Genomic DNA, 26845 nt, shown 5'->3' with positions numbered 1-26845 from the left:
GGATCGGTGGGCCCCGATCGCGGGCCAGGCCACCATGGGGGCACCCCCCGGGGCCAGATCGCCCCGCCCCCCCCCCCCAGGACCCCGGAGCCCGCCCCCGCCGCCTTGTCCCGCCGGTAGGGTAGGTGGTTTAATCTACGCCGGCGGGACAGGCATTCTACCAGCGGGGCTTCGGCCCATCCGGGCCGGAGAATCGCGGGGGGCGCCAACCAGCGCGGCGTGATTCCCTCCCCCGCCGAATATCCGGTGCCGGAGAATTCGGCAACCGGCGGGGGCGGGATTCACATCAGCCCCCGGCGAGTCTCCGACCCGGCGGGGGGGTCGGAAAATCTCGCTCCTGGTGTCTACACTGCTTAGAAAGGAATGCAGCCCAGAGAGTTGTTTAGCTTTGGGTGTTAAAGTTACAATTAGTTTAAAAGCAGTCATGAAGATGGGCGGAGCTTAAGAAGGTTCTCGGGTTTCAAATTATCTGTGTTTGCTGCAAGAAGTGTGTGCTTTGTGTGGTGATGTGCATCAATGTAAATGCATGTAGGTTAGCTAGACACTAGAGGGAGCGCCGGAGACATCACTCACACACACTCAACCAATAGATCAGGTAGATAGGACACGACCAATGGACATTCAAGATACACACGGAGGTGACACGACCACATTTTACCAACCCATATATAAAGGACACCACACACATGATCTGCCTCTTTCCAGTGGAGACAGTCAGTGAGTAGAGACACAGGGTTGATTCAATATTACACCCACCACGTGGATTGCAGCAATTGATTAGTCAGTCTGGGTAGCTATAGAGGATTAGCAGTAGTGTCAAACCAGAGTAATAGAAGTGTAAATAGTTTAGTAAACGCGTTGAAGTTATCTCCACATCTGAACCTTCCTTTGTCAAGTGCACCACAAGGAAGCCGCTTATGTTACACCTACAACATAACAAATCATGGTACCAGGTCTGAACTGTTTCAATCCAGATAGCCATATCTCAGCGTACATTGACAACCATCAATGATACCCAGGCAAGATGTTCGAGATCCGGGTTCCGCAGCAGCTCCAGTGCCACGGCGATCTCCGCGAAAACTGGCGGGTATTCCGGCAAATGTTTGAAATCTTCCTGGTAGCAGCTGAACTAGAAGACCTGGCCGATGCTGAAAAGACAGAGCTTTTCCTCACCATCGCCGGTGCCAGAGCAGAAGAAATCTTTTAAAAATTCTCCAAGGGGCAATACAGGAGCGACGTCCAGGCAGTCCTGGACAAATTCGGCAAATACTGTGAGGAAAACACGCTCCAACCAGCAAGAAAAGGTAAGAGGAGCGCCAGTACTCACCATGATGCCGAGATCCCGGAGCAGAGAACAGTTTTGATCGGCGACAATCTTTCTAAAGGGACTGCACTTGCACAGTTGCGCGAGAAGCGCTGAACGGGAAGGTCCGTTTGCGCATGCGCAAGACGCCGCGCATGCGCAATCACGAAAACATCCATCAGTAAAGGAACAGTGATCTGCGCATGCGCAATAGCTTCCTACGCGCTACGTCACATGCGTCATGACGTCAGAGGCCCCGAACCACGCCCATTTAAAGGGGAAACGTCCCAAATCAAAGAAAAAATATTTTAAAGCTGTAAAACAACCTTCCTTCACCTGGAATGACAGCACAATGCCTCAAATTGAACCAGGGAATGAAATTAACCTCCGAAGAACCCTGCAACGAGCAGTTACCTATGGCCAAACCGATGATTCCGACCTTGAATACTTCGATACCGACCTTTACATTTTCTCCGGACCTCGCGAGCCCAATGCCAGCTCCGACGCAAACAGTGACGATATGATCCTAGAAGACTACGACTCGGATGAACCTTTCACCTTGGGAGGCTACCCCAGTACCAAATCCGAACCGTAACTAGACGTGTTGCACATTGGCGACCCCCGTACTGAATCCGACGCAGATGCGGATTCGTTCTTCGGATTTGAGGATCTTCAGCCCAGCATATACGACATCCCGACTCGAGAGAGCAGGATTATGCTGCGGCCTGAAACCAAGAGACAGAGAGCGGTACAAGCCCACAGAGAACGGCCTACTGCCACACAGAGCGTGGTCCACGCACCGCTCAGGGTTCCCGACTCTATGAAAGAAGACACGCAAGACTCCACGCCACAGTCCTTGCACGAACAAGAAGTGACTCCAGTGTCACAAGCCTCCACAGCGAGCTCGTGGACAGACTCCACGATAGAAGAAACGCAAGATTCCAGAGCGCAGTCCTTGCACACACAAGACGTGACTCCAGTGTCACAAACCTCCGCAGCGAGCTCGTGGACAGCCTCCATGATAGAAGCAACGCAAGACTCCGACGCGCAGTCCTTGCAGGAACAAGACCATGAGGGTCTAGCAACCTCCTCTGACCAACTAGCGGCAGACGATGCAATTCTGCCATGCTCAAGTCAACAACAAGAAGACTATGATAGTCTACCACGCTCCAGTGCACAGCAGGACGACCAGGATGGTCTATCGTGCTACAGTGAGGAACAAAGCAACGATGACAGTCCAAGCCCAAATGAAGGTCAACAGCAAGACAATGACAGTCCACCCACATTGTTTGCACCATCAGATGAGGACTCTGACAATTTACCCAACCCAAGTGAACAACAAGCAGCTACTGAGGCTCTACTCACGGTATGTGAGACGAGTGACGACAGCATCCCACTTCCCATGCAAGATGTGCAAAGTGACAGACCTCAGCTAGTGTGTACAGAGGCACTCGACGATCACTGTGAGAACACTGGTGACACCACGATACTTCCACCCTCATTCGCTCGAACCTCTCCACAAGTCAATGCATTCCTGCATGTTTCGACTCCAGACGTGCAGCTTCAAGAAATCTCAGCTGACTCCAGTGAACCTGCTAAGACTCCGGACGGGGAGCATCAACAAATCGACACTGACTCAGTTAAAACAAACCAGACTCCACACGGGGAGCAACCAAATGCCGACTCTGATTCACGTAAGCCGGACTTTACTCCAGACAGGGAGTGCCGCAACCTCAGTGATGGCACGCTCAGGGTGACAGCAGATGCCACTACGACAGGAGATGGATCATTTAACAATTACACTGGGTCAGTAATAACAAGCAACGGCTACAGTCCAAGAGGAATACACCAATATTCACCACAGCTATATCCACACATTTTTTCCACACCAGCAGTGCAGCCAATGACAGCTCATGCTGGACAAACCCAGTATTCAGGCATGCAGCAGCCAGCAGTCTATGCAGCATATTCTCAAACAGGCCAGCATTACGGATTACCCACTAATGGAATCAAGACCGAAGGAGGACTACCGCAAGTGCAATCTGCACTACAGTCTGGATGCTTTAGTTACAGCCCAGGATTTGCTGCATCCCAGCCTGGCCGAACGGCATATTCCTATCAGATGCAAGGTTCTAGTTTCACACCATCACCAGGTATTTATGCGAGCAGCAATTCGGTTTCCAATTCGACAAGCTTCAACGGTTCTCAGCAGGATCACCATTCCAGCACAGCACGTGGCCAGAACCAGTATGTACAGTCTTATCCAACTTCAACATATGGCACATCCATGACCTCAAATGATACCGTTGATGGTACCTCTTCAACATCAGCACCTTATCAGCCACAAGATGCCATCCAACAGCATCATCACAAACATCGGAAAAAGAAAGGGACTCCAAATCAGACAGCAAAGTGATTTGACCACTTCTTGGTTCCTGTGGCACAGGGACGTTGATGGCGTTCATAACCAAGAGGGATATTTGACCATGATGATTGATGGTTTTTGGACTCATACAAGTGATTTGGACTTATTGTTTAATCACTGTTCCCATGACTTGTATACACCGTACCTGCTTTTTGTTCAATTTTCTTAAGGTATACAGAAAATATGTAACATATAAAAAAGGGGGGATATGGTGATGTGCATCAATGTAAATGCATGTCGGCTAGCTAGACACTAGAGGGAGCACCGGAGACATCACTCATACACACTCAACCAATAGATCAGGGAGATAGGACACGACCAATGGACATTCAAGATACACACGGAGGCGACACAACCACATTACACCACAGCCACATTACACGAACCCATATATAAAGGACACCACACACGTGATCTGCATCTTTCCAGTGGGGACAGTCAGTGAGTAGAGTCACAGGGTTGATTCAATATTACACCCATCACGTGGATTGCAGCAACTGGTTAGTCAGTCTGGGTAGCTATAGTAGTATTAGCGGTAGTGTCGAACCCGTGTAATAGAAGTGTAAATAGTTTTGTAAACGTGTTGAAGTTATCTCCAAGCCTGAACCTTCCTTTGTCAAGTGCACCACAAGGAAGCCGCTTATGTTACACCGACAACATAACAAATCATTTTGTAGCAGGGGAAAAGGCCACACTGAAAGCGTGCTGCTATTAGTAGGCTTCAGGAATCAAAAATGCTGCTGTTGTTACCTCTGTGTAGTTGGGGCTGAGGAGAAGTCCCGGGAGCCGTTTGATAGCTCTGTGCAGTTAGGGCTCAGAGAAGTCCCGGGGAGCTGTGAAGGTGGTAGAAGGTCACTATTGCCGTGCTAGAAAAGGTTGGGGCTGAAATGAAGCTCTGGGAGCCATTCATAGCTTAATCTAGTTGGGGAGATTGGAAATCCAGGGGTAGTGCCAGCCCAGTGAAGCTAGCCAGGTATTAAAGAGCTGAAATTGCGCAAATATCTAAAGGCTAGAGTGAAGACTCTGAAATCCAGGGAAATGGAGTCTTGGGTGCTGAGACTGAAACACCGGGTGGTGCGCTGTCATTAAGCCAGTCTGAGTTGGAGCAGCTTTGAAGGAGTTCATTGGCTTGATCGCCGAAAGTGATAAGTTTGGAATCTCTCATGAGAGGCACAGAGCTTTGAGATAGGTTGACTCAACGTGTTTACTGATGTCTGCGTGGGTTTGCTGAGAAATCCTGTGGTATCTATCTTGGTCATGTTTACTATTTATTGTACAGTATGGTGTGCTTGACCACAGCGTGCCTGTTAATTCACATGTACCTCATATTAATCCTGAATGTTAGGGTACTAGATATCATTTTTCTTTTTACCTTGTAAAGTTTATTTTTGTTTGTTTAAAACACATGGAATTCTTGAGGCTTTATTCTCTTAGCAAGTGTTTTGAATCTCAAAATTTGTCTACTTAAAACAAATAGTTATTGGCCCCTAACAAAACAGTATCAAACATTTGTGGTCTGGTCAAGGATCATAACAGGCTAACACTGTTCTCCAGGCTCTGGCAGTGAGTGTATCAATCTTGATTGCTAATGTTTTAAAATGTCACACCTATTTTCAAAAGACTGCAAATTTGTTGTATTAATATTAAATAATTTTGCATCATGTGGCAAAATAGGATAACCTGATCACCAAAGTTTGGCGAGCAACAAAATCCTATTGGATGACCATGACTGGTACTCATTTAATTCCCTTGTCCTTTTCACAGCTATCTCTCCTATCTGCTCCACCTTAAACCACCTTTTGCTAATGCTTCTTCTGTTCAGTCACAGTCCTCTTTCCCTCCATATTCCCTGCACTGAGCTAAAATCAAACTGTTGCTTAAACAGGAACTAACATAGGCCAGGGGGTACCGGGGAGATGGGAAAATCAGGATAATAGTGGGAGATGGTGGACTAATTTGCTGGTGGACTAATATTCCAGAGGCTCAGGCTCTGGGACCTGGGTTTAAATCTCACCATGGCAGCTAGTAAACTCAGTTAATAAAATCTGAAATTAAAAGTAAGTCTCATTAATTGTGACTACAATTTAAAACATATTTAGTTCACAAATGACCATTAGAGGTGGAAATTTGCCCTCCTTGGTCTACATATCAAGAGTGATACGCTTTGTGACTCCAGACCAATGTGATTGCCTTTTAACTGCTCTCTGAAATGGCCTGCAAAGCCGCTCACCCAATGGAAGGGTAATTAGAGATGGCCTTGAACAGCAACATCCAAATCCCAAGGAAGAATAATTTTTTTAATACAGCAGAATTTGAGGACCTGAAGTTTACGGAGGGTGGAAGCAAGCACATTGGACAGGAATGCGTTGGAATAGTTGTGTTTCAAGATAGCAAAAGCATGGATGGGGAAAAATCAGTCGTTGGGCTGAGGCAGGGATGGAGTTGGTGATATTATAGAGGTGGAAATAGGCAGTCTTAGGTGCGGATGTGTCAGATTTGCATCTCTGGTTCAAATAGGGCACCAAGATTGGTTCTGATAGACTTGGTGGCTCAAGATTGTAGTTTATGTCAAGCTTAAAGTCAACAGTTGCTTAATAGTTAGTTGGAAGAACTTTCTGTTAATTCAGCTTTGAATGTTGATCAAGAAGCCTGCCAACTTCAAGGCGATGGAGGAGTAGAGAAAGGCAGCGGGGAGGCAGCGCTGAGAGCCGCCAGCAAACATGTGAAACCCAATGTGTTTTCAAATGAAGTTGTTGAGGGACAGCACGTAGATAAGAAACAGGAAGGGGTGCTAAAAATAGATCCTTCTGGAACATGAGCCTTTGCAGGTGGTTCTCTGGGATAGACAAGAATGCAACCAGGTGAGTGCAAGCTCCATGAAGTTCAATGATGGTGGCAAGGTGTTGGAGGACGTTGGTGTGGTTAACCCTTTCAAAGGCTCCAAGCAGGTAGAAAATGACGATGAGGAATAAATAGTTTATCACGGTCACATTGAGTGTAATTTATTAAGTATGTTATACTGGACTGCGACAGAAGCATAAAGTTGAAGAGGGATTCAACCACGGTGCTCTGGGAAGATGGGCACGGATTTGGGAGCTGACAAAGTTCAAGGACTTTGGAGAGGAAAGGAAGGCTATAAATGGGGCAGTTGTTTGCAAGGATGAAGGGGCCTAGAGTTGTAATATTTTTTTCTAAGACAGTGATGATGATGCCATATTTGAAGGACAAGGAAACAATACCCAAGGAGAACCATTAATGACATTGAGGGAGCAGACGATAGGTGTCATGGACAAGATGAGCTCGAAGAGGATAGATAGGAAAGAAACTGGAGAAAGGGCAGAGGGACCCCCCAAGTGGCCGGAGGGGATGAGGCATTTCTTGGGGGGGCTGACTTTCCCAAAGGTGGACGGGGAGCTGGTAGAAGGGCTGGGGGCCCTATTCGGGTTGGAAGAGCTAGTGGAGGGTCTGAAGGCCATGCAGTCGGGTAAAGCCCCGGGACCAGACGGGTATCCAGTGGAGTTTTATAAAAAGGTTCTCTGGGATATTGGGGCCGGTGTTGATGAGGATGTTCAATGAGGCAAGGGAGGGTTGCTGCCCCCGACGATGTCACAGGCCACGATTTTGCTGATTCTGAAGCGAGACAAGAACCCGGAGCTGTGTGGGTCCTATAGGCCGATATCCCTATTGAATGTGGATGCCAAACTGCTGGCCAAAATCGTGTCCTCCAGGATTGAGGAGTGTGTTCCGAACGTTATTCGGGAGGACCAGACGGGGGTTTGTTAAGGGTAGGCAGTTGGTGGCAAATGTAAGAAGGTTGTTAAACATGATCACGATCCCCCAGAAGGTAGGGAGGTGGAGGTAGTGATCGCAATGGATGCAGAAAGGGCTTTTGATCGGGTAGAATGGGATTATCAGTGGGAGGTATTGGGACGGTTCGGATTTGGGCGGGGCTTTATTGACTGGGTCAGGTTGCTGTATCAGGCTCCTGTGGCAAGCGTACGGATGAATAGGACAACATCGGACTATTTTAGACTGCACCGAGGGATGAGACAAGGATGCCCCCTCTCCCCATTGTTGTTTGCGCTAGCTATAGAGCCTTTGGCAATTGCTCTGAGAGCCTCAAGGGACTGGAAGGGGCTGGTCCGGGGGGAGGTGCACAGAGTCTCGCTCTATGCAGACGACCTGCTTCTGTATGTATCGGACCCAATAGAGGGGATGGAAGAAATCATGAGGATTCTAGGGGAATTTGGTCGGTTTTCGGGGTATAAGCTAAATATGGGGAAAAGTGAGATGTTTGCGGTCCAGGCGAGGGGACAGGAGAGGCGATTGGAGCTGCCGTTTAGATTAGTAGGGGGAAGATTTAGGTACCTAGGTATTCAAGTGGCGTGGGAATGGGACCGGCTGCATAAATTAAATCTGGCCCAACTAGTGGACCAAATGAAGGACGATTTTCGGAGATGGGACGCGCTCCCGTTGTCATTAGCTGGGAGGGTGCAGACGGTGAAGATGACGGTCCTCCCGAGATTCCTGTTTGTGTTTCAATGTTTCCCCATCTTTATTCCGCGGTACCTTTTTAAACGGGCTAACAAAGTGATCACTGGCTTTGTTGGGCGGGCAAGTCCCCGCGAGTAAAGAAGGTGATGCTTGAGCGGAGCCGGGGAGAGGGCGGGCTGGCGCTGCCAAATTTTAGTAACTATTACTGGGCGGTGAATATAGCCATGATCAGGAAGTGGGTGGTGGGGGAGGGATCGGCATGGGAACGTATGGAAGCTTCATGCAAGGGTACCAGTCTGGGGGTGTTGGTAACTGCGCCTCTGCTGCTCCCGGCACGGTACTCCACCAGCCCCGAGATGGTGGCGGCCCTGAGAGTCTGGGGGCAATGGAGGAGACATATGGGAGCAGAGGGAACATTGGTCTGGTCCCAATCTGTAATAATCACCGTTTGCCCAGGGAAGTATGGATGGGGGTTTCCGGATATGGCGGAGAGCAGGGATTGAGTAGATGGGGGATATGTTTATAGAGGGGAGCTTTCCGAGTACGAGGGCGCTGGAGGAGAAGTTTGGGTTGGCGAGGGGAAACAAATTCAGGTATCTACAGGTGCGGGAATTCCTACGTAAACAGGTGTCAACCTTCCCGCTACTACCGCTATGGGAGATTCAGGACAGGGTAGTTTCCAGAGGGTGGGTAGGAGAAGGGAGCGTCTCTGACATTTACAAGGAACTTATGGGGTCAGAGGAGACGCAGACCGAGGAGCTGAAGCGCAAGTGGGAGGAGGAGCTGGGAGGAGAGATAGAGGATGGTCTGTGGGTAGACGCGTTGAGTAGAGGCAACGTGTCCGCAACATGTGCCAGGCTCAGCCTGATACAATTCAAGGTCGTTCACTGGGCTCATATGACAGCGGCCCGGATGAGCAGATTCTTTGGGGTGGAAGACAGGTGTGCAAAATGTGCGGGAGGACCAGCGAACCATGTTCACATGTTCTGGGCATGTCTGAAGCTTCGGGGATTTCGGCAGGGGTTTGCGGATGTCACGTCCACGGTGTTTAAAAACAAGGGAGGCACCGAGTTCAGAGGTGGCGATTTTCGGGGTGCCGGAAGACGCGGGAGTCCAGGAGGAGAAACAGGCAGACGTTCTGGCCTTTGCTTCTCTGGTAGCCCGGAGACGGATACTATTAGCTGGGAGGGACTCAAAGCCCCTGAAGTCTCAGACCTGGCTATCGGACATGGCTAGCTGTCTCTGTTTGGAGAAAATCAAGTTCGCCTTGAGAGGGTCACTGTTAGGGTTCGCCCGGAGGTGGCAACCGTTCGTCGACTTCTTCGCGGAAAATTAATCGTCAGCAGAAGAGGGGGGGGGGGAGGGGGGGGAGAGAGTTAGTTTAGCTTAGAGTAGGGGGTTAATAAAGGTGGGACCTGTAAGGGAGGGAGACGGCTTTTGCGCTATGTTTATAGTTTCATGTACATTGTTTATTTTGTTGTTCTTATAATACCAAAAATACCTCAATAAAATGTTTATTAAAAAAAAAGGGCAGAGGGGAAACTTGGAGGAAGGTTGGCTAGGTGGTCTAGGAAAGGGTGAAAAGCTGTAGACACAACTGAATGGAGGGTCTCAATCTTAGCGACAAAAAAACTCCATGAGTTCCTCGCAACTGTTGTTGGAAGTGAGAATAGAGGAGGTAGGGAAGGATTAAAAAAGAATAGTAAGCAGTTTTGGCTGAGTATAGTAGGACTCAGTAGTGCTTTATGTTGTCCAGCCATATCTGGCGACAAACAGAGGTAATAATGCTGGGAGATAAGTATAGCAGGAACAGGGTTGAGAATTCACAAGCTGCAAGATAAAAGCAGGAAACTATGCCAGGTAATGTGGGAAGAAAACTGTTCTCAAGCTTGGTGTTCAGTCACATAGAGGAAATCAGTGAATGGTATGTACCTCTGCTCTCCTGAAGATATATTTATGTAATTTGCATTGTAAACCCAACTCCCAGCAATGGTAGAAATAGTATGGAAGGGATGGAGAGAGAGAGATACACATACTGTTTGAAATTACAACACTGTTTTCATCGGGGCAGGTTATCCTCGAGAGTGTGTCAATATCAAAGTTTTATGCCAGGTGTAAGGAGAGCTTTTTATTGCTCATGCAGGACAGTGTTTTATTTATTAAATCCATAAATATTCATGAGGAAGTTGACAATGTTTTCAGGATATCTTTTGTAAGCTAAACTTGCACATGTAGAAGCTTCACTTGTGTCAATCAAGTATTATATTTCTTCTGTAAAGTTAGAGAAATATATTTTTCTGTACCTTCCAATTTAAAATGTACTCACTTGAGAAATGTAAATATGAACAGCAAAAGCACAGCAGATATGATTTTACTTGGAAAGGTTGCTGCATAACTCTAAAACCCTGGGCTTTACACCAAATGTAGTTACATAAAACATAAAATTGACTTGTGAAGCATAAGGTAGCACCGATGAATAAACATTTGGTAGTTTAAAAAAAAATCTTTATTGTTTTGCTGATACAGCAATATAGTTTAAGACATCATTTATAAAAAAAACATTTACTTCATTTGCATTTTATAATTAATTTCTGAAAAATAGAGCATCATACCAGGTGACAAATTATTCTAGTGCTCAGTATATTAGACTGGAATACAGGATTGAGTGCCTCATCCTTCGCAAGCATCAGTGCAGACACTGGCAGTCAGTGTGGGTTTGACAGTGGTTTAAACGGATCTGCATTAGGTGAAACAAGCAGCTTGTGTGAGCATCAGCAGGTACTTGTTCAGGAACAGTCCAGGCAAGAGTTTGCCAGAGATCAAGACCCTTTTTTGCAGCTCTGCTGGAGATTTCAGTGGCAGATCCATGAACAGGAAAACGACTAGTGCTAAAATGAAATTAATAAAGATATTGGAAGGTCTGCTGAGGATTTTGGCACTATGCTAAAAGTAATGAGAAGTCCACTTCTGGGCCACTCTGGTATTACCTTGCATGGCATCAACACTCAGCAATCTATCTTGGAAAGCATGGCTACCTCCAAGTGCAGTGCAGTCTGGGCTTTGCGAAAGGTGTTAATGACACCAACTTTTTCAGAAGCACTGGAAAGCTCTGCTCTGCACTTTAGAGAGATGTGCGTCCACTTGATCAAATTGGTGGATTGAGTATGGCTATCAAGAGTGCATTTTCTTATTTTTAATATAAATTCAGAGTACCCAATTCATTTTTTCAATTAAGCGGCAATTTAGCATGGACAATCCACCTACCCTGGGTTGTGGGGGCGAAACCCATGCAAACACAGGTAGAATGTGCAACCTCCGCACTGACAGTAACCCAGGGCTGGGTTCCGCCAGGGACCTCAGCGCCGATAGGCAGCAGGGCTAACCACTGCGCCACCTTGCTGCCTGAGAGTGCATTTTCTGAAGTCTGCTCTTCTACAAATTATTGGGAAGTGATGATCTCCAGTTTCAGGTCCCTGACAGCACGGTAACACAGTGGTTAACACTGCTGCCTCAGCGCAAGGGACCTGGGTTCAATCCCAGCCTCAGGTGACTGTGTGGAGTTTGTATGTTCTCCCCGTGTCTGTGCAGGTTTCCCCTGGGTGCTCCGGATTCCTCCCACAGTACAAAGATGTGCACGTTAGGTGGACTGGCCAGGCTAAATTGCCCCTTGGTGTCCAGACGGTTAGGTGGGGTTACTGGGATAGGGTCGGGGCGTGGGTCTAGATAGGGTGCTCTTTCCAAGGGTTGGTGCAAACGCGATGAGCCAAATGGCCTCCTCCTGCACTATAGAGATTCTATGATTCTAAAAGAGCCTCAAATTGGGATCAGCACTTATCCCTCAAAAGCACCAACTAATCTTCACAATGGTGCCAGGAAGATTGAAGTCAGTTTGGTTAGATTGCGATGGTAGCATCTGAAGTGCAGCCCAATCAAGCCCTTACAAACTTAGACACTGGTCACAATCATCAAGGATTCCAACATGAGCAACCTTCAATAGCTTTGCTGAGACCATTACAGGAGTGCCTCTTAGGAGTTGTCAAGTTAGGAAACCTTCTTCTAAGTGTTGTTACTTGGATCAGAATGAATGAACAGAAGTTAATTACTGTATTTGGTCTTCCTCATTATAAGGCTGCTGTTGCTCCTTTACTTCCTCTACCCAAATTGAATTGGCAATAATAGTACCCATGATAAGCAGCGATTGAGCTGACTGAGGCCACTTAATGCAAAATTGTCAGAAAGTGATACGGAAACTAGAAACTCGCCAGGCAATTCAAATGGTACACTGGTCCAGTGGGTCAATTAGCTGCAGTTGAGTGCCTCTCATTAAGAACAGAGCAGGTACTGGTAAAGTTTTAACTTTGATGAACAAGAATAAATTTGATCTTTCCTCGAGATAGTTTGGGACTCTGTTTGATTGTTTAGCTGGTGACCAAAGAATTGGCCCAAAAGGCTGTACTCTGGCTGGTAACAGGTGGTGATTGGATTGGATTGGATTTGTTTATTGTCACGTGTACCGAGGTACAGTGAAAAGTATTTTTCTGCGAGCAGCTCAACAGATCATTAAGTACATGAGAAGAAAAGGGAATTAAAGAAAATACATAATAGGGCAACACAACATATACAATGTAACTACATAAGCACTGGCGTCGGATGAAGCATACAGGGTGTAGTGTTAATGAAATCAGTCCATAAGAGGGTCATTTAGGAGTCTGGTGACAGTGGGGAAGAAGCTGTTTTTGAGTATGTTTGTGCGTGTTCTCAGACTTCTGTATCTCCTGCCCGATGGAAGAAGTTGGAAGAGTGAGTAAGCCGGGTGGGAGGGATCTTTGATTATACTGCCCACTTTCCCCAGGCAGCGGGAGGTGTAGATGGAGTCAATGGATGGGAGGCAGGTTTGTGTGATGGACTGGGCGGTGTTCACGACTCTCTGAAGTTTCTTGCGGTCCTGGGCCGAGCAGTTGCAATACCAGGCTGTGATGCAGCCTGATAGGATGCTTTCTATGGTGCATCTGTAAAAGTTGGTAAGAGTCAATGTGGACATGCCGAATTTCCTTAGTTTCCTGAGGAAGTATAGGTGCTGTTGTGCTTTCTTGGTGGTAGCGTCGACGTGGGTGGACCAGGACAGATTTTTTGAGAGGTGCACCCCTAGGAATTTGAAACTGCTAACCATCTCCACCTCGGCCCCGTTGATGCTGACAGGGGTGTGTACAGTACTTTGCTTCCTGAAGTCAATAACCAGCTCTTTAGTTTTGCTGGCATTGAGGGAGAGATTGTTGTCGCTACACCACTCTACTAAGTTCTCTATCTCCCTCCTGTTTTCGGACTCATCGTTATTCGCGATCCGGTCCACTATGGTTGTATCGTCAGCAAACTTGTAGATGGAGTTGGAACCAAGTTTTGCCACGCAGTCGTGTGTGTACAGGGAGTAGAGTAGGGGGCTAAGTACGCAGCCTTGCGGGGCGCCGGTGTTGAGGACTATTGTGGAGGTGTTGTTGTTCATTCTTACTGATTGTGGTCTGTTGGTCAGAAAATCGAGGATCCAGTTGCAGAGTGGGGAGCCAAGTCCTAGGTTTTGGAGCTTTGATATGAGCTTGGCTGGGATTAAGGTGCTGAAGGCGGAGCTGTAGTCAATAAATAGGAGTCTAATGTCGGAGTCCTTGTTTTCGAGATGCTCTAGGGATGAGTGTAGGGCCAGGGAAACGGTGTCTGATGTGGACCGGTTGCAGCGGTATGCGAATTGCAGTGGATCAAGGCGTTCTGGGAGTATGGAGGTGATGCACTTCATGATCAACCTCTCGAAGCACTTCATTACGACTGAAGTCAGGGCCACTGGTCGGTAGTCATTGAGGCACGTTGCCTGGTTCTTCTTTGGTACCGGTATGATGGTGGTCTTCTTGAAGCAGGTGGGGACCTCGGAGTGGAGTAGGGACAGGTTAAAGATGTCCGTGAATACCTCTGCCAGCTGGTCCGCGCAGGCTCTGAGTGCACGACCAGGGATCCCATCTGGGCCCGTCGCCTTCCGAGGGTTCACTTTCAGGAAGGCCAATCTGACTTCGGAAGCTGTGATGGTGGGTATGGGTGAATTATGGGCTGCTGGGGCACTCGCCAGCGGATTGTTGCTTACCTGCTCGAACCGAGCATAGAATGCATTGAGTTCATCGGGGAGTGGTGCGCTGCTGCCAGAGATACTGTTCGGCTTTGCTTTGTAGCCCGTTATGTTGTTTCGTCCTTGCCACAACCGCTGAGAGTCTGTCTGTGACTCTAGCTTGGCTTGATATTCTCTCTTGGCATTCCGGATGGCTTTGCGGAGGTCGTACCTGGATTTCTTGTATAGGTCAGGGTCGTCTGCCTTGAACGCCTCAGATCTGTCCTTCAGTAGGGAGTCAATCTCGCGATTGAGCCATGGTTTCCGGTTGGGGAACGCACGTACTGCTTTCTTTGGCACGCAGTCGTCCACACATTTGCTGATGAAGTCTGTGACGGTGGTGGCATACTCATTTAAGTTGGTCGCTGAGTTCTTAAATCTGGACCAGTCCACTGTCTCTAAGCAGTCACGTAAGAGCTCTTCTGTCTCCTCGGACCAGCACTGCACAACCTTCTTAGCTGGATTCTCCCGCTTGAGTTTCTGCTTGTATGCCGGGAGAAGGAGCAACGTCTTATGGTCTGATTTCCCAAAGTGCGGTCGGGGGATGGAACGGTAGGTGCCCTTGATTTTTGAGTAGCAGTGGTCAAGAGTGTTGTCGCCCCTGGTGGGACAGGAGATGTGCTGGTGGAATTTTGGCAGTACACTCTTGAGGTTGGCCTTGTTGAAGTCTCCGGCCACGATGAACAAGGCCTCCGGGTGTTCTGTTTCGTAGTTGTTTATTACTGTGTATAGTTCGTCCAGCGCCTTCCTCACTACTGCTTGGGGTGGGATGTAGACCGCTGTGATAATGGCTGAAGTGAACTCACGTGGAAGATAATATGGGCGGCACTTCACGGTCAGGTATTCCAGGTCTGGGAGCAGTATGTCGCCAGAGTCGCCACATCCAAGCACCAGGAGGAGTTGATGAGGAGTCAAACCCCTCCACCCTTCGCTTTGCCTGATGATGCCGTGAGGTCCGCCCGGTGAATTGAGAAGTCTTCAGGTTGTATGGCACAGTCCGGTGAGGCAGGGGTGAGCCATGTCTCTGTGAAACAGAGCACACAGCAGTCTCTTACTTCCCTCTGAGAGGCAAGTCTGGCGTTAAGTTCATCCAGCTTGTTTTTGATCGCTTGGATGTTTGCCAGGAGTATGCTGGGGAGAAGGGTCTTGAAACCGCGTTGCTTCAGTCTAACCTGCAGACCGCCGCGTTTCCCTCGCTTCCTCGGTCGGCGGCTGCTGCTGGATGATCATGGGATCCGATGGCAGATGTCAGCTCTTGTGGAAGGTAGGTGGTTGCGTCTGGCGGAGTCCAGGGTGCTGGCGGGGACCAGGGCGCTGTTTACGTATCTGGGGTCGCATCTGGCAGGGTCCTGGGCACTGGTTGAGGGAGAGGCGTTGCTAGGGGGGCATGTTTGCGATCTGGATGGGTCCCAGCGTTCTGTGGACGCGGGAATACCTTGCAGCGCGTTCGGGTCCTCATGCGTGGTCTCTGCCGTTTCGGGGGTCCTGGGTCGTGGGCAGGGGCTTCCTGAGGCAGGTTGGGCTGGGTCCCATGGTCTGTTCCTTCCCTGGGCGCTCCTGGGGTCGGATCTTGAAGTAGGCCCGGTCGATTGGATTATATCCCAGTGGAATGCTTTTCAGAGGTCCAAGGAGATCAGTTTTGATTCTGGCAGCCCATGGGTAAGAACATAGAACGATACAGCGCAGTACAGGCCCTTCGGCCCACGATGTTGCACCGACATGAGAAGTCAAAAAACAAAAGCCATGTAACCTACACTATGCCATTATCATCCATATGCTTATCCAATAAACGTTTAAATGCCCTCAATGTTGGCGCCTGCAAACCCTCCCCAGAAAAGCTGCTGTGAGTACTATCTCTTTCCAGAAAGCCTGCTGTGAGGGTTGTGAAACTACAGAAGTCTGAATACAACCTGAATTCTGAAGAGAAGGTGCCTCTCCAGAAAAGCTGAGTACTGTATTTCTAAACTACTGAATGAATGAATTAATCATACAGAAAAGACAGGTACAGACTGCAAATAGAGACTTTAACCTACAAGCTTGCTGTGAAGAAAGGTTTGCTAAAAACTATTATCTGAAACAACGACTCCTTTGCCTTTAATTTATGATTTTTACCCCTTTTCACCCCTCTGTCTTTGTGTCTCTTTAGAGGGTGATGTGTGTGTATGTATAGGGGGTGGGGGGGGGGGGCAAGTTAAAGTGGGCAGTTAGGAATTTGTCAATAGTTAACCAGTTGTGATTGCTGCACAGTTCATTATGGTTCTTGTTCTAAATTAACTGTAATTGTGTTTAAACATATGAACAGGATGACAGTAATTATTGGGCAGCCAAGGGCAAAAGTCTGTGGGTATTTTTTACAAGAGTTATTGGTGAATTTACTTGTGTTGGGACTCTGGGACAAGTGGGCTGGAAGTGACTGCACACTTCCCCAGGATGTCGTAGCATCAATCACAGCAAGTTCCCTCCCCATAGGTCAACCTGATGGAGGGTCCAATTCTGGTCACTGAAGTCAATGCAGGGAAAGGTATGCTGATTACCAAGGCATTCAATTCTGGTGGTGGTGGTGGTGATTTGTGGTGGAGGTTGTACTGCCATTTTTCCCAATATTATGCGAGCGCGTTGGCTGCTCATCCTCTACCCCTCCTGATTCAAAGCCGGAAGTTGGCGGATTTGAGTTGACTGGCATGTTTACATTATTGTTGAATTAAACTTGCTCACATATCCAATCCCATCTCCTTTCCCGTGTTAAAATTCCCCCCAATATCTTTTATGTACATACTGTACTGAATGGGTGCATTTCCTTTATATTACATTGTTGGAGAAGTTTAATCAAATTAATCGTCTTTAAAGATACATCGCAAAAACGTAATGGGTCTTTTTATTTGAGTGAAAACAATGATTTAAAAAATGTGAATTCAAAAAGAATGGTGGTGAAATATTAATTCCTGTGCCATGAGTGGTGCAATGCTCCTTAATTCCCTAAGTATCTACTTCAGGGTCTCGAGCAGAGAGAATTGGCAAATTTTATCGGAAAGAAAACAGCAATTGGTGCTTTTCAGTCATTGATAAACAGTGGCATTGTTAAAGAGGCTTAGCAGCAAGCTTTCTGAGCATTCTATGATGCTCAAGGATTTAATAAAATAACAGAAGATAAAGTTTGGGGTGCTTACCACATTAATCAATCACTTTTACCCCGAGAAAAAACAAGTGTATGCAATATTGTGTCTGGTTACAATCCATTTCATGATGAGTTTATGCTGATTGCAACTCTTAATCTATCAATTTAGTTTTATTAACTAAATCAATAGTGCACTAAAATAGATTTTCACTATCGTGAGTATGCATTATTTGAGGATGTTAAAGGCTATTAATATACGTTATGACAACATGCATCATCGACTACAGAATGCATGCTCTTTATTTTCTGGTCATTAGTTTGACTAATAAATGATGATTACTTGTTCTTTACCTGCAGAGGACATGAATTCTGAATATTTCAGCATGATTTCATCAAGTGAAAATGGTGTTTCTTTTTCTTGTGGTACCCTGCAGTAGTTAGTAAAGTGAACTCGGCTAAGGTTGTTATGTCCCCTTGTACGTTTTGTGACATCAGCTAATTTTAAACTGTTGCAACAGCATTAAAAATGTCACCTTCAAAAATGATTCTGATCTGTAACAGCGCCGAAATTGAACAGGGATTTGTGCATACAACTGTTCCTCTCCTTTTATGTGCCCTTCATCCCTTATAAAGCAAGTACATCTTTGCAAAGCTGGTTAGCAATCTCAAGAAAAGGAAAGAATTGGCTTGGATAGGTGAGAAGTAGTAAGAATTCAGCAGGCTGAAACTTGATTTTAATGTGTAAAGTGGCCAAAAATTAACTAACCATGCCTGGTTTAATGGGAGAAACTTAAGTCTGATGGACAGGTCACAATTGCACTCCTCAATCACAGAATTTAACCAGATGTATTTAGTAGAAATTGTCAGCCAAACCACATGGATTACAGATAATTAAGAAAAGTAAATTAAATATACGTACATATACTAAAGTTGTCATTTTCTGCATAGGTCTGTTTGAGATTGTTGCTCCTTATAGTGAAGTGTTTGTTGCTTTTTAAGTCTTAGGAGATTAGAATGAGTAATGGCAAAAACTAGTAGACCAGAAAGACTTCATTTTTTATGGACCTGACCAGTAATTTACAAAACAATCGTTTAATTTGGGTAAGTGACAAAATGCAGTTGAACCCACATTGTGCGCACCCTCCACAGGGTTGTGTGGCACTAACACTGTGCTGAATAGGGTAGATTCAGAACAGATCTAACGTCTCGTAACATAGCATCCATGAGTGCTGTGGACCAGCAGTAGCAGTGGAACTATATTCAATTACAATCCGTAACTCATGGCCCAGCATATCCATCCCAGCATACCAATATCATAAAGCCAAAGAATCAGCCCTGTTTCAATGAGTGTTGGAGGGCATCGTGGGAGCAGTGGAGTGCCTAAAAATTAATTGTCAACCTGGTGAAGCTACAGCACAAGATTACTGCATACCAAGAAAAGAAAGCAGAATGTTAAGAGATCGAGCTAAGCAATCGCACAACTAATGGGTCAGATCAAAGCTCTGTAGTCCTGCCAAAACCAGTCATGAATGGTGGTGCATAATTATGCAACTCACTGGAGGAGAAGGCTCCATAAATATCTCCATCCTCAATGATGGAGGAAGCCCAGAACCTTTTGCAGATGATATGAAAATTGGTGGGGTGTGTAGCGATATCATTGTTGTGTTGTAATTCACCGACTGACCACTAGGAGTCTCATTAGTCTATAAGTGAATGTTAGAGTCAGGTAACCTCAGACTAACTAGGGAGCTGGAAGAGGGAGGTTGCTTGTGCATGTTAATACTGTCTTTCATCTATTGTTTTGTTATATAGTTGACCCGCAGTTAATGTTAATAAATCGTATATAGCTTTAGCTGCAAGTGTTCTTGTAATATAATCAGGCCATCTGACAAGAACATTACAGGATAGTAAATGGAGGATAGCCTTCGATTACAGGAGGATACAGACGGGCTGGTCAGATGGGCTGATCAGTGGCAAATGGAATTCGATCTGGATAAGTGTGAGGAGATGCCCTTGGGCAGGACAAACAAGGCAAGGGAATACATGATAAAGGCAGGATCTTGGAAGCACCAAAGATTGGAGGGCTCGTGGGTGTGCATGTACACCGGTCTCTTAAGGTAGCAGAGCAGCAGGTTTGGAAGGCATTTAATATACTTGCCTTTTGTAATAACCTGCAGTAACTTGCACAGGACTCATCCAGCTGGGGATGATTGTTCCTGTGCTCAATTGGACTGAGTTAACCCAGCACTAGCATAAAAGGCAGGCAGCTGTCGAGGCAGCTAAAAGAGGGAACGAGGACCCAGTGAAAGGTAACCGGGCCCTGTTAATGTATGATGCTGTTGCTGAAATAAAGGACTTTTAAGAAGCTCGTTGGACTCCCCTGGCTCTATCATACCTTTATTAGCTGAAGCATATTGCTTAAGAGCAGCAAGGTTATGCTGGAACTGTATACAACTTTGGTTAGGCCACAGCTAGAGTATTGTGGGCAGTTCTGGAATCCACATTATAGGAGGGATGTAATAGCAATGGAAAGGTTGCACAGGAGATTCATCAGGATGTTGCCTGGGCTGGAGAGTTTTAGTTATGAAGAGAGATTAGATAGACTTGGATTGTTTTCTTTGGAGCAGAGGAGACTGAGGGGAAACAGGATTGAGATGTATAAAATTATGAGGATTGAGTAGACAGGAACAAACCTTTCCCCTTGGAGGGGCCAATGACCAGGTGGCATAGATTTAAGGTAAGGGGCAAGAGGTTTAGAGGGGATGTGAGGAAAAACTTCATTACCCAGAGAGCAGTGGGAATTTGCTGCCTGAAAAGGTGCTGGAGGCAGAGACCCTCATAACATTTAAAAAATTTTTGTTTTATAAATTTAGAGAATCCAATTATTATTTTGGAGGGGCAATTTAGTGTGGCCAATCCACCTATCCTGCACATATTTTTGGTTGTGGGGGCGAAACCCACACAAACACGGGGAGAATGTGCAAACCCCACACGGACAGTGACCCAGAGCCGGGATCGAGGCCCTCATAACACTTAAGAAGTATTTACATGTGTACTTGCGATTCCAGAGCATACAAGGCTAATGGCCAAGTGCTGGAAAACAGGATTAGAATGGTTAGGTGGTTGTTTTTGACCGGTGCAGATGAGCCGATTGGGCCTTTTCTGTGCTGTGCGACTCTATGGCTCTATCAGTGCAAAAGACAAACCATTTGCAACAAACTTTAGCTAGAAGTGCCACGTGGATGATTTTGGCCTCTACCTAAGGCCCCCGGCACTACAAATGCCAGTTTTCAGCAAATTGATTCATTCCACATATCAAAAAATAGCTGAAGCACTGGATACTGCAAAGGCTATGGATTTTGCCAATATTCTGGTAATAGTACTGAAGACTTGTGCTCCACAATCAGCTGCATTCTCAGAGAAGTTACAACATTTGTTATAAGTAACTCACCCAGACTCCCCCAAAATCTGTCAAGGTCCAAGTCAGGAGTGTGATGGAATGCACCAAGAACATTCATGAAGCGGAACAACATCCAGCACAAAGCAGGTCACTTGATTGGTGCCCCATTCACCACCTTAAACATTCACTCCCTCCACCACTGATGGACAGTGGCAGCAGTTTGTACTATATACACGATGCACTGCAGCCACCCATCGAGGCTTCTTCAACAGCACCTTTCAAACCTGTGGACCTGTCACCTAGGACAAGGGCAGCAAATCCATATTAACTACTGGCTGCAAATTCCACTCCTAGCCACACACCATCCCTGCTTGGAACCAAATTACTTTTCATTAGATTACAATAGTGGAACTCTCTAACTCCCTTTTTAAAGCAATGTGGACTGCAGTGATTTGAGAAGGCAGTTCACAACCACCTTTTCAAGGATAATTGGAGATGGGCAACAATGTTGACCTTGCCAGTGACGCTCGTATTGCATGACAAGAAATATGCAAATGCTTCAATCCAGCACACATTTTATCAAAATGTAAGTAGGAAGGACATTTTAAGTAACTGTGGTCATATTATTGTGTCATAGAATGGTTACAGTATGAGAGGCCATTCGGCCCAACCTGTCCCTGCCAGTTCTCCTCGTCACGTAACCCAGGTATCAGGTAATTAATATTTGAAACATGATCTGCTAGCACTATAAATTAGATCTTGGATTATAGACCTTATTCGTGTTGTTTTCAAAGGGTCAAACATTTACGGAATTAGTAGCAAGCATACAGCCTGTTGTGCAACTGAGATACTAGAAATTGAAAATCTTTCAGTCTCCCAAACTTCACCCAATAGTCCACTGTCATTGGGGGCATTCCAACTAGATCCGAGGTAACCAAAGTCAACAGATTTAAATTGCAGAGAACTCTGGGACAAGGCATACGGCACAATATGTATTGCTATTGTGACAATGAGCTGCTCGAAACAACCATCCGATCAATCCTCCAAATACAGTAATGACTTACCCTCGATTTTTCTTCTAGTCTTGTCATCATTACTATAGTGACAGTCCTTTGCTCCCATACCATTCGCCAAAAATCACTGAGTGTTTCCGGAAGTGGGCCCTGGGTGGCAATGTAGGCATTCTGTTTCCTGTACCCATCTATGTAATTGGCATTCAGGTAGTCGCTGCCTGGCACCCCTGTAAGAGTACAAAACACTTGATAAAATAGTTTTGTGACACCGAGCAAAACCTTTTACTATGGAAGAAAATGGGCAAATCTGTTCCAAGGAAAGAGTTATCTATCATGTGAAATTATTGAAATTTATGTGCAAATAATACAATTTTTCATATATTCTGCACTCCGTTCTGAAAATGCGATTCATCGTGGCAGTTTCTTCATGTGTCAGTAATTACTAATAACTACTCCTTTCAAGTTTTAATCTCAGTAATATGTGTTGGCGGGCTATTCAGCTGTTGGATCATCACAGTTAACTTTAATCCTGTCTTCCAAAACATACATACTTTCAGGTTGTGGCAGATAATGAACAGGATCTAGAAGGAAGAAATAAAAGCAAAATACTGTGGATGCTAGAAATCTTAAATAAAAATAGACAATGTGGATAAAATCAGCAAGTCTGGCAGCATTTGTGCAGAGAAACCGAGTTAATGTTTTAGATCTAAATTGTCCTTCTACAGAAAATGATCTGAATAGTCAACTGTAGAAGCAAAATATTTCCTCATTTTTATCCCAGCTACACCAAGGTACTGTCCTATTATCACCCCAAATGCGAGGAATGAACCCAGCCAATGAACCAAGGAGCAAGCCTGAGACTTCAATATGTGTATGGTCTGTACCACAACACATATGCCATGCATGTGCTCATTATTATAATAATCTTTATCAGTGTCAGAAGTAAGCATACATTAACACTGTAATGAAGTTACAGTGAAAATCCCCTAGTCGCCACACTCCGGCGCCTGTTCGGGTACACTGAGAGAGAATTCAGAATGTCCAATTCTAACAAGCACGTCTTTCGGGACTTGTGGGAGGAAAGTGCAGCACCCGGAGGAAACCCATGCAGACACGGGAGAATGTGCAGACTCCGCACAGATGTGCAGACTCCGCACAGACAGTGACCCAAGCTGGGATTATGGAGGAACATTTTCACGCCACTAATGGCAGTATAATTCATGTTAAACATTCGATCAGTAAATTGTAGTTTACTAAGAATTAAAGTTTGATCGGTAATGACAATTCAGAGGGTGCAAACTTTACGACTGTTGTATTTTCTAATCTTGCAGAGTTTTCTATATATTCCAAGTGCCTTGTTTCTTTTTAATATTTTTATTGAATTTTACATTTATACACTACACAGCAGGTGATTGAGACAGTTATTATTTACGATTTACATGTTTTGCTTTCATTCCTCCCCCTTCATCCATCGTACATGTTATAGCCTACCTTTCGTCTTGATTTGTTGGGGGGGCCCTCTGTCCCCCTCTTCTCTCTTTTCCTGACTGCTGTCCTGTCGGCACCCATTGGTTCCCCCCGCCCCCTTCCCTTCCTATCCTCTATTGGCCTCGAACAGGCTGATGAATGTCCCTCACGCTTTGTTTAAGCTCTTGTCCGACCCTCAGATGGTGTATTTGATCTTCTTCAGATGGAGAAATTCCGACAAGTTTGCCAGCCAGTCCACTGTAAGTGGTGCTGCTGATCGCCAGCCGAGCAGGATTCTCCGGTGTGCTTTATTAGTAAAGGAAGCAAAGGTCAGGGTATCAGCCTGGTCCGATACCCCGAAGACTGCCACTCCCGGGCACTGCTCCACCTTCACCCCACAGCCTTGGACATTGCCTTGAAGAAGGTTCTCCAGAACCCGACAAGTCTGGGGCAGGCCCAGAACACGTGGGCGCGGTTGGCCGGGTCTCCCTGGCACCGTTCACACTTGCCCCCATCTCCGGGAAGAACCTGCTCATTCGGATTCTAGTTACATGTGCTCTGTGCACCACTTTAAACTCCATGAGGCTTAGCCTTGTGCAGTAGGAGTAGAGTTGATCCTGCTCAGTGCTTCGATTCCAGAGTCCCCATCCTACACCCATCCCTATCTTCCCATTTCTGCCTTGCTCCGTCTCATGGTGTTTTCGCCCTTTCCAAAAGTCGTCCGTAAATGTCTCCACAGTTCCCTTTCTCCATACAGTCCACATCCAGAGGTTTCTCCAGCATTGTTTCTCTCAGGACCCTAGGGTGACTCGTCATCTTTTTGCGGAGAAAGATTTTGATTTGTAAATGTCGGAGCTCCTGTCCGTTCGGAAGCTCCAGTCTCTCCATCAGCTCATCCAAGGTTGCGAGTCTGTCTCCCATGTAGAAGTTCCTGATTGCTAGCGTCTCCCTGTTCTGTCTCCTGTTCTTAAAATTGGCATCTAGCATGGCTGGTGGGAATTTGTGGTTACCTCAGATGGGGGCCATGGTGGACACATCGGTTAAGCCAAAGTGTTGTCTCATCTGGTTCCAGGTTTATAATAATAATAATTTTTATTGTCACAGGGAGGCTTACATTAACACTGCAATGAAGTTACTGTGAAAAGCCCCTAGTCACCACATTCCGGCGCCTATTCGGGTTCAGAGGGAGAATTCAGAATGTCCAATTCACCAAACAGCACATCTTTCAGGACTTGTGGGGAGAAACCGGAGCACCCGGAGGAAACCCACGCAGACAAAGGGAGAACGTGCAGACTCCATGCAGACGGTGACCCAAGCCGGGAATTGAACCTGGGATCTTGGAGATGTGAAGCAACAGTGCTAACCACTGCCACCGTGCTGCCCACAAACATAGCGTCACTATCATCATTGGGCTGAAAGTGTACTTTGCTGGGGGGACCACTGTTGTGGCTAGGGGTTGGAGGGTCATTCCCGTGCAGGACTCTTCCATCTTCACCCATTCCTTGCTCAGCTCCCTTACCCATCTCCTCACTCCATCGGCTGTGGCTGCTCAGTGGTAGTATTGCAAGTTTGGAAGGGCCAGGCCGCCCATGCTTCTCCTCTGCAGTGTTGTCTTGGGGATTCTTGGATTCTTTCCCCATTCAAACACCATAATCATTTTATCTATTCCTTGGAAAAAGGCGTTGGGGATGAAGATCTAATGGGAAGAGGAACCGTGGCAGTACTTTCACCGTGACCATCTGCACCCTTACTACCAGGGAGAGCAGGAGTGCATTCCATCTCTAAGTCCTTTTTAACTTCCTCCACCAGACTGGTCAGATTCCATTTGTCGATCATTGTCCACTCATGGGCTATCTGGATCCCCAGGTAGCAGAATTAGTTTTGGTTTAGTTTGAATGGTAGACCCTTCAGCTCCCCCCCCCTCGTTCGGGTTCATCGGGAATACCTCGCTTTTGCCCAGGTTGAGTTTCTAGCCCAAGAAGGCCCTGAACATTTCCAGGAGCTTTGTGATTTCCTTCAAACCATTCTGCGGGTCCGAGATGTAGAGGAGCTGGTCATCCGCATAGCGTGATACTCTGTTCTCTGCCTCTTCTTCTGATGCCCTTCCAGTCTTTTGTGTCTTGCAGTGTGATCACCACGGGTTCAATTGCCAGGACATACAGGGGCGGAGACGGGGGCATCTGTCTTGTGTCTCCGTGCAACTGGAAGTATTCAGAGCTGGATGCGCTGGTCCAAATGCTCGCCTTGGGGTGTTGTACAGGAGTTTCACCCACGAGGTGAACTCCGTCCCTAGCCCAAACATTTCCAATACCTCCGAGGTGCTTCCATTCGACTCTGTCGAAGGCCTTTTCTGCATCCAGGGAGATGATCACCTCTGGGGTTCTCTCCCCGGTTGGGGTCAGTATCACATTCAGCAGACGTCTGATGTTCGCAGTTAGCTGTCTACTCTTGACAAAGCCCGTTTGGTCCTCTGCGACCACTCATGGTACACAGTCCTCCATTCTCTTGGTCACGACATTCGTAAGTATTTTCGCATCTATGTTAAGCAGCGGAATAGGTCTATATGATCTGCATTCTATTGGGTCTTTGTCTTTCTTGGGTATCAGCGATATGGTGGCCTGTGCTAACAAAGGAGGCCAAGTGCTCCTTACTAACACGTAGGTGCTGCGCCAGGGCTGGTGCAAATGTTTTGTAGAAGTCTGCCAGGAACCCGTTGGGTCCTGGAGCCTTCCCCGCCTGCATGGAGCTGATGCTCTCCATGACCTCTCCCAGTCCTATTGGTGCTTCCAGCTCCCTCTGCCTATCGTCCCCCATATGGCATGTCCAATCCATTGAGGAACCCTTTCATCCCTGAATCCCTGTCGGGAGGGCTCAGAGATGTATAGTCCCCAGTAGAAGGCCTCAAATGCATGGTTGACCTTTTTTGGCTCGGCTACCAGTCCACCTGCCTTTTATAGTCATAATTTTTTAGTGTCGCAAGTAGGCTTACATTACACTACAATGAAGTTACTGTGAAAATCCCCTAATCCACGCTCCGGTGACTGTTTGGGTTCACGGAGGAAGAATTCTGAATGTCCAAATTACCTAACAGCACGTCTTTTGGGACTTGTGGGAGGAAACCGGAGCACCCGGAGGAAACCCACGCAGACACTGGGAGAACGTGCAGACTCCGCACACTGACCCAAGCCAGGAATCAAACCTGGGTCCCTGGTGCTGTGAAGCAACAGTGCTAACCACTGTGTTGCCGTGCTTATCTCCCTTGTGACTGCCTGTTTTCTCAGCTGATAAGCCAACAGGCGGCTAGCCTTCTTTCCGTGTTCATAAAAGGTCCCCTGTGTCTGGTGGAGTTGGTGCACTGCCTTCCCTGTGGACAGCAGGTTAAAATCCTTTTGTAGCTTTTTCCTCTCCGCCTCAAGCTCTACAGTCGAGGCCTCGGAGTACCTTCTGTTAACCTCCAGGATTGAGTCGATCAGTTCCTGCCTT

The 26845-nt window shown here is 46.7% G+C and overlaps 1 protein-coding gene across 10 annotated transcripts in view; it reads right to left on the bottom strand.

Moving 5' to 3' along the window:
* ptprfa (protein tyrosine phosphatase receptor type Fa) overlaps positions 1 to 26845 on the bottom strand; it is a 662508-nt gene that overhangs the window by 90297 nt on the left and 545366 nt on the right. For all 10 annotated transcript variants that reach the window (XM_072510632.1, XM_072510637.1, XM_072510639.1 and 7 more), the window contains one exon: positions 21947 to 22122. In XM_072510632.1, coding sequence (XP_072366733.1) covers positions 21947 to 22122 — 176 coding nt within the window. The remainder of the gene's footprint in view (positions 1 to 21946; positions 22123 to 26845) is intronic.

This window comes from Scyliorhinus torazame, chromosome 7, assembly GCF_047496885.1.
Source record: "Scyliorhinus torazame isolate Kashiwa2021f chromosome 7, sScyTor2.1, whole genome shotgun sequence".
NCBI classification, from domain to species: Eukaryota; Metazoa; Chordata; class Chondrichthyes; order Carcharhiniformes; family Scyliorhinidae; genus Scyliorhinus; species Scyliorhinus torazame.
This window is presented reverse-complemented; position numbering and strand designations above follow the sequence as displayed.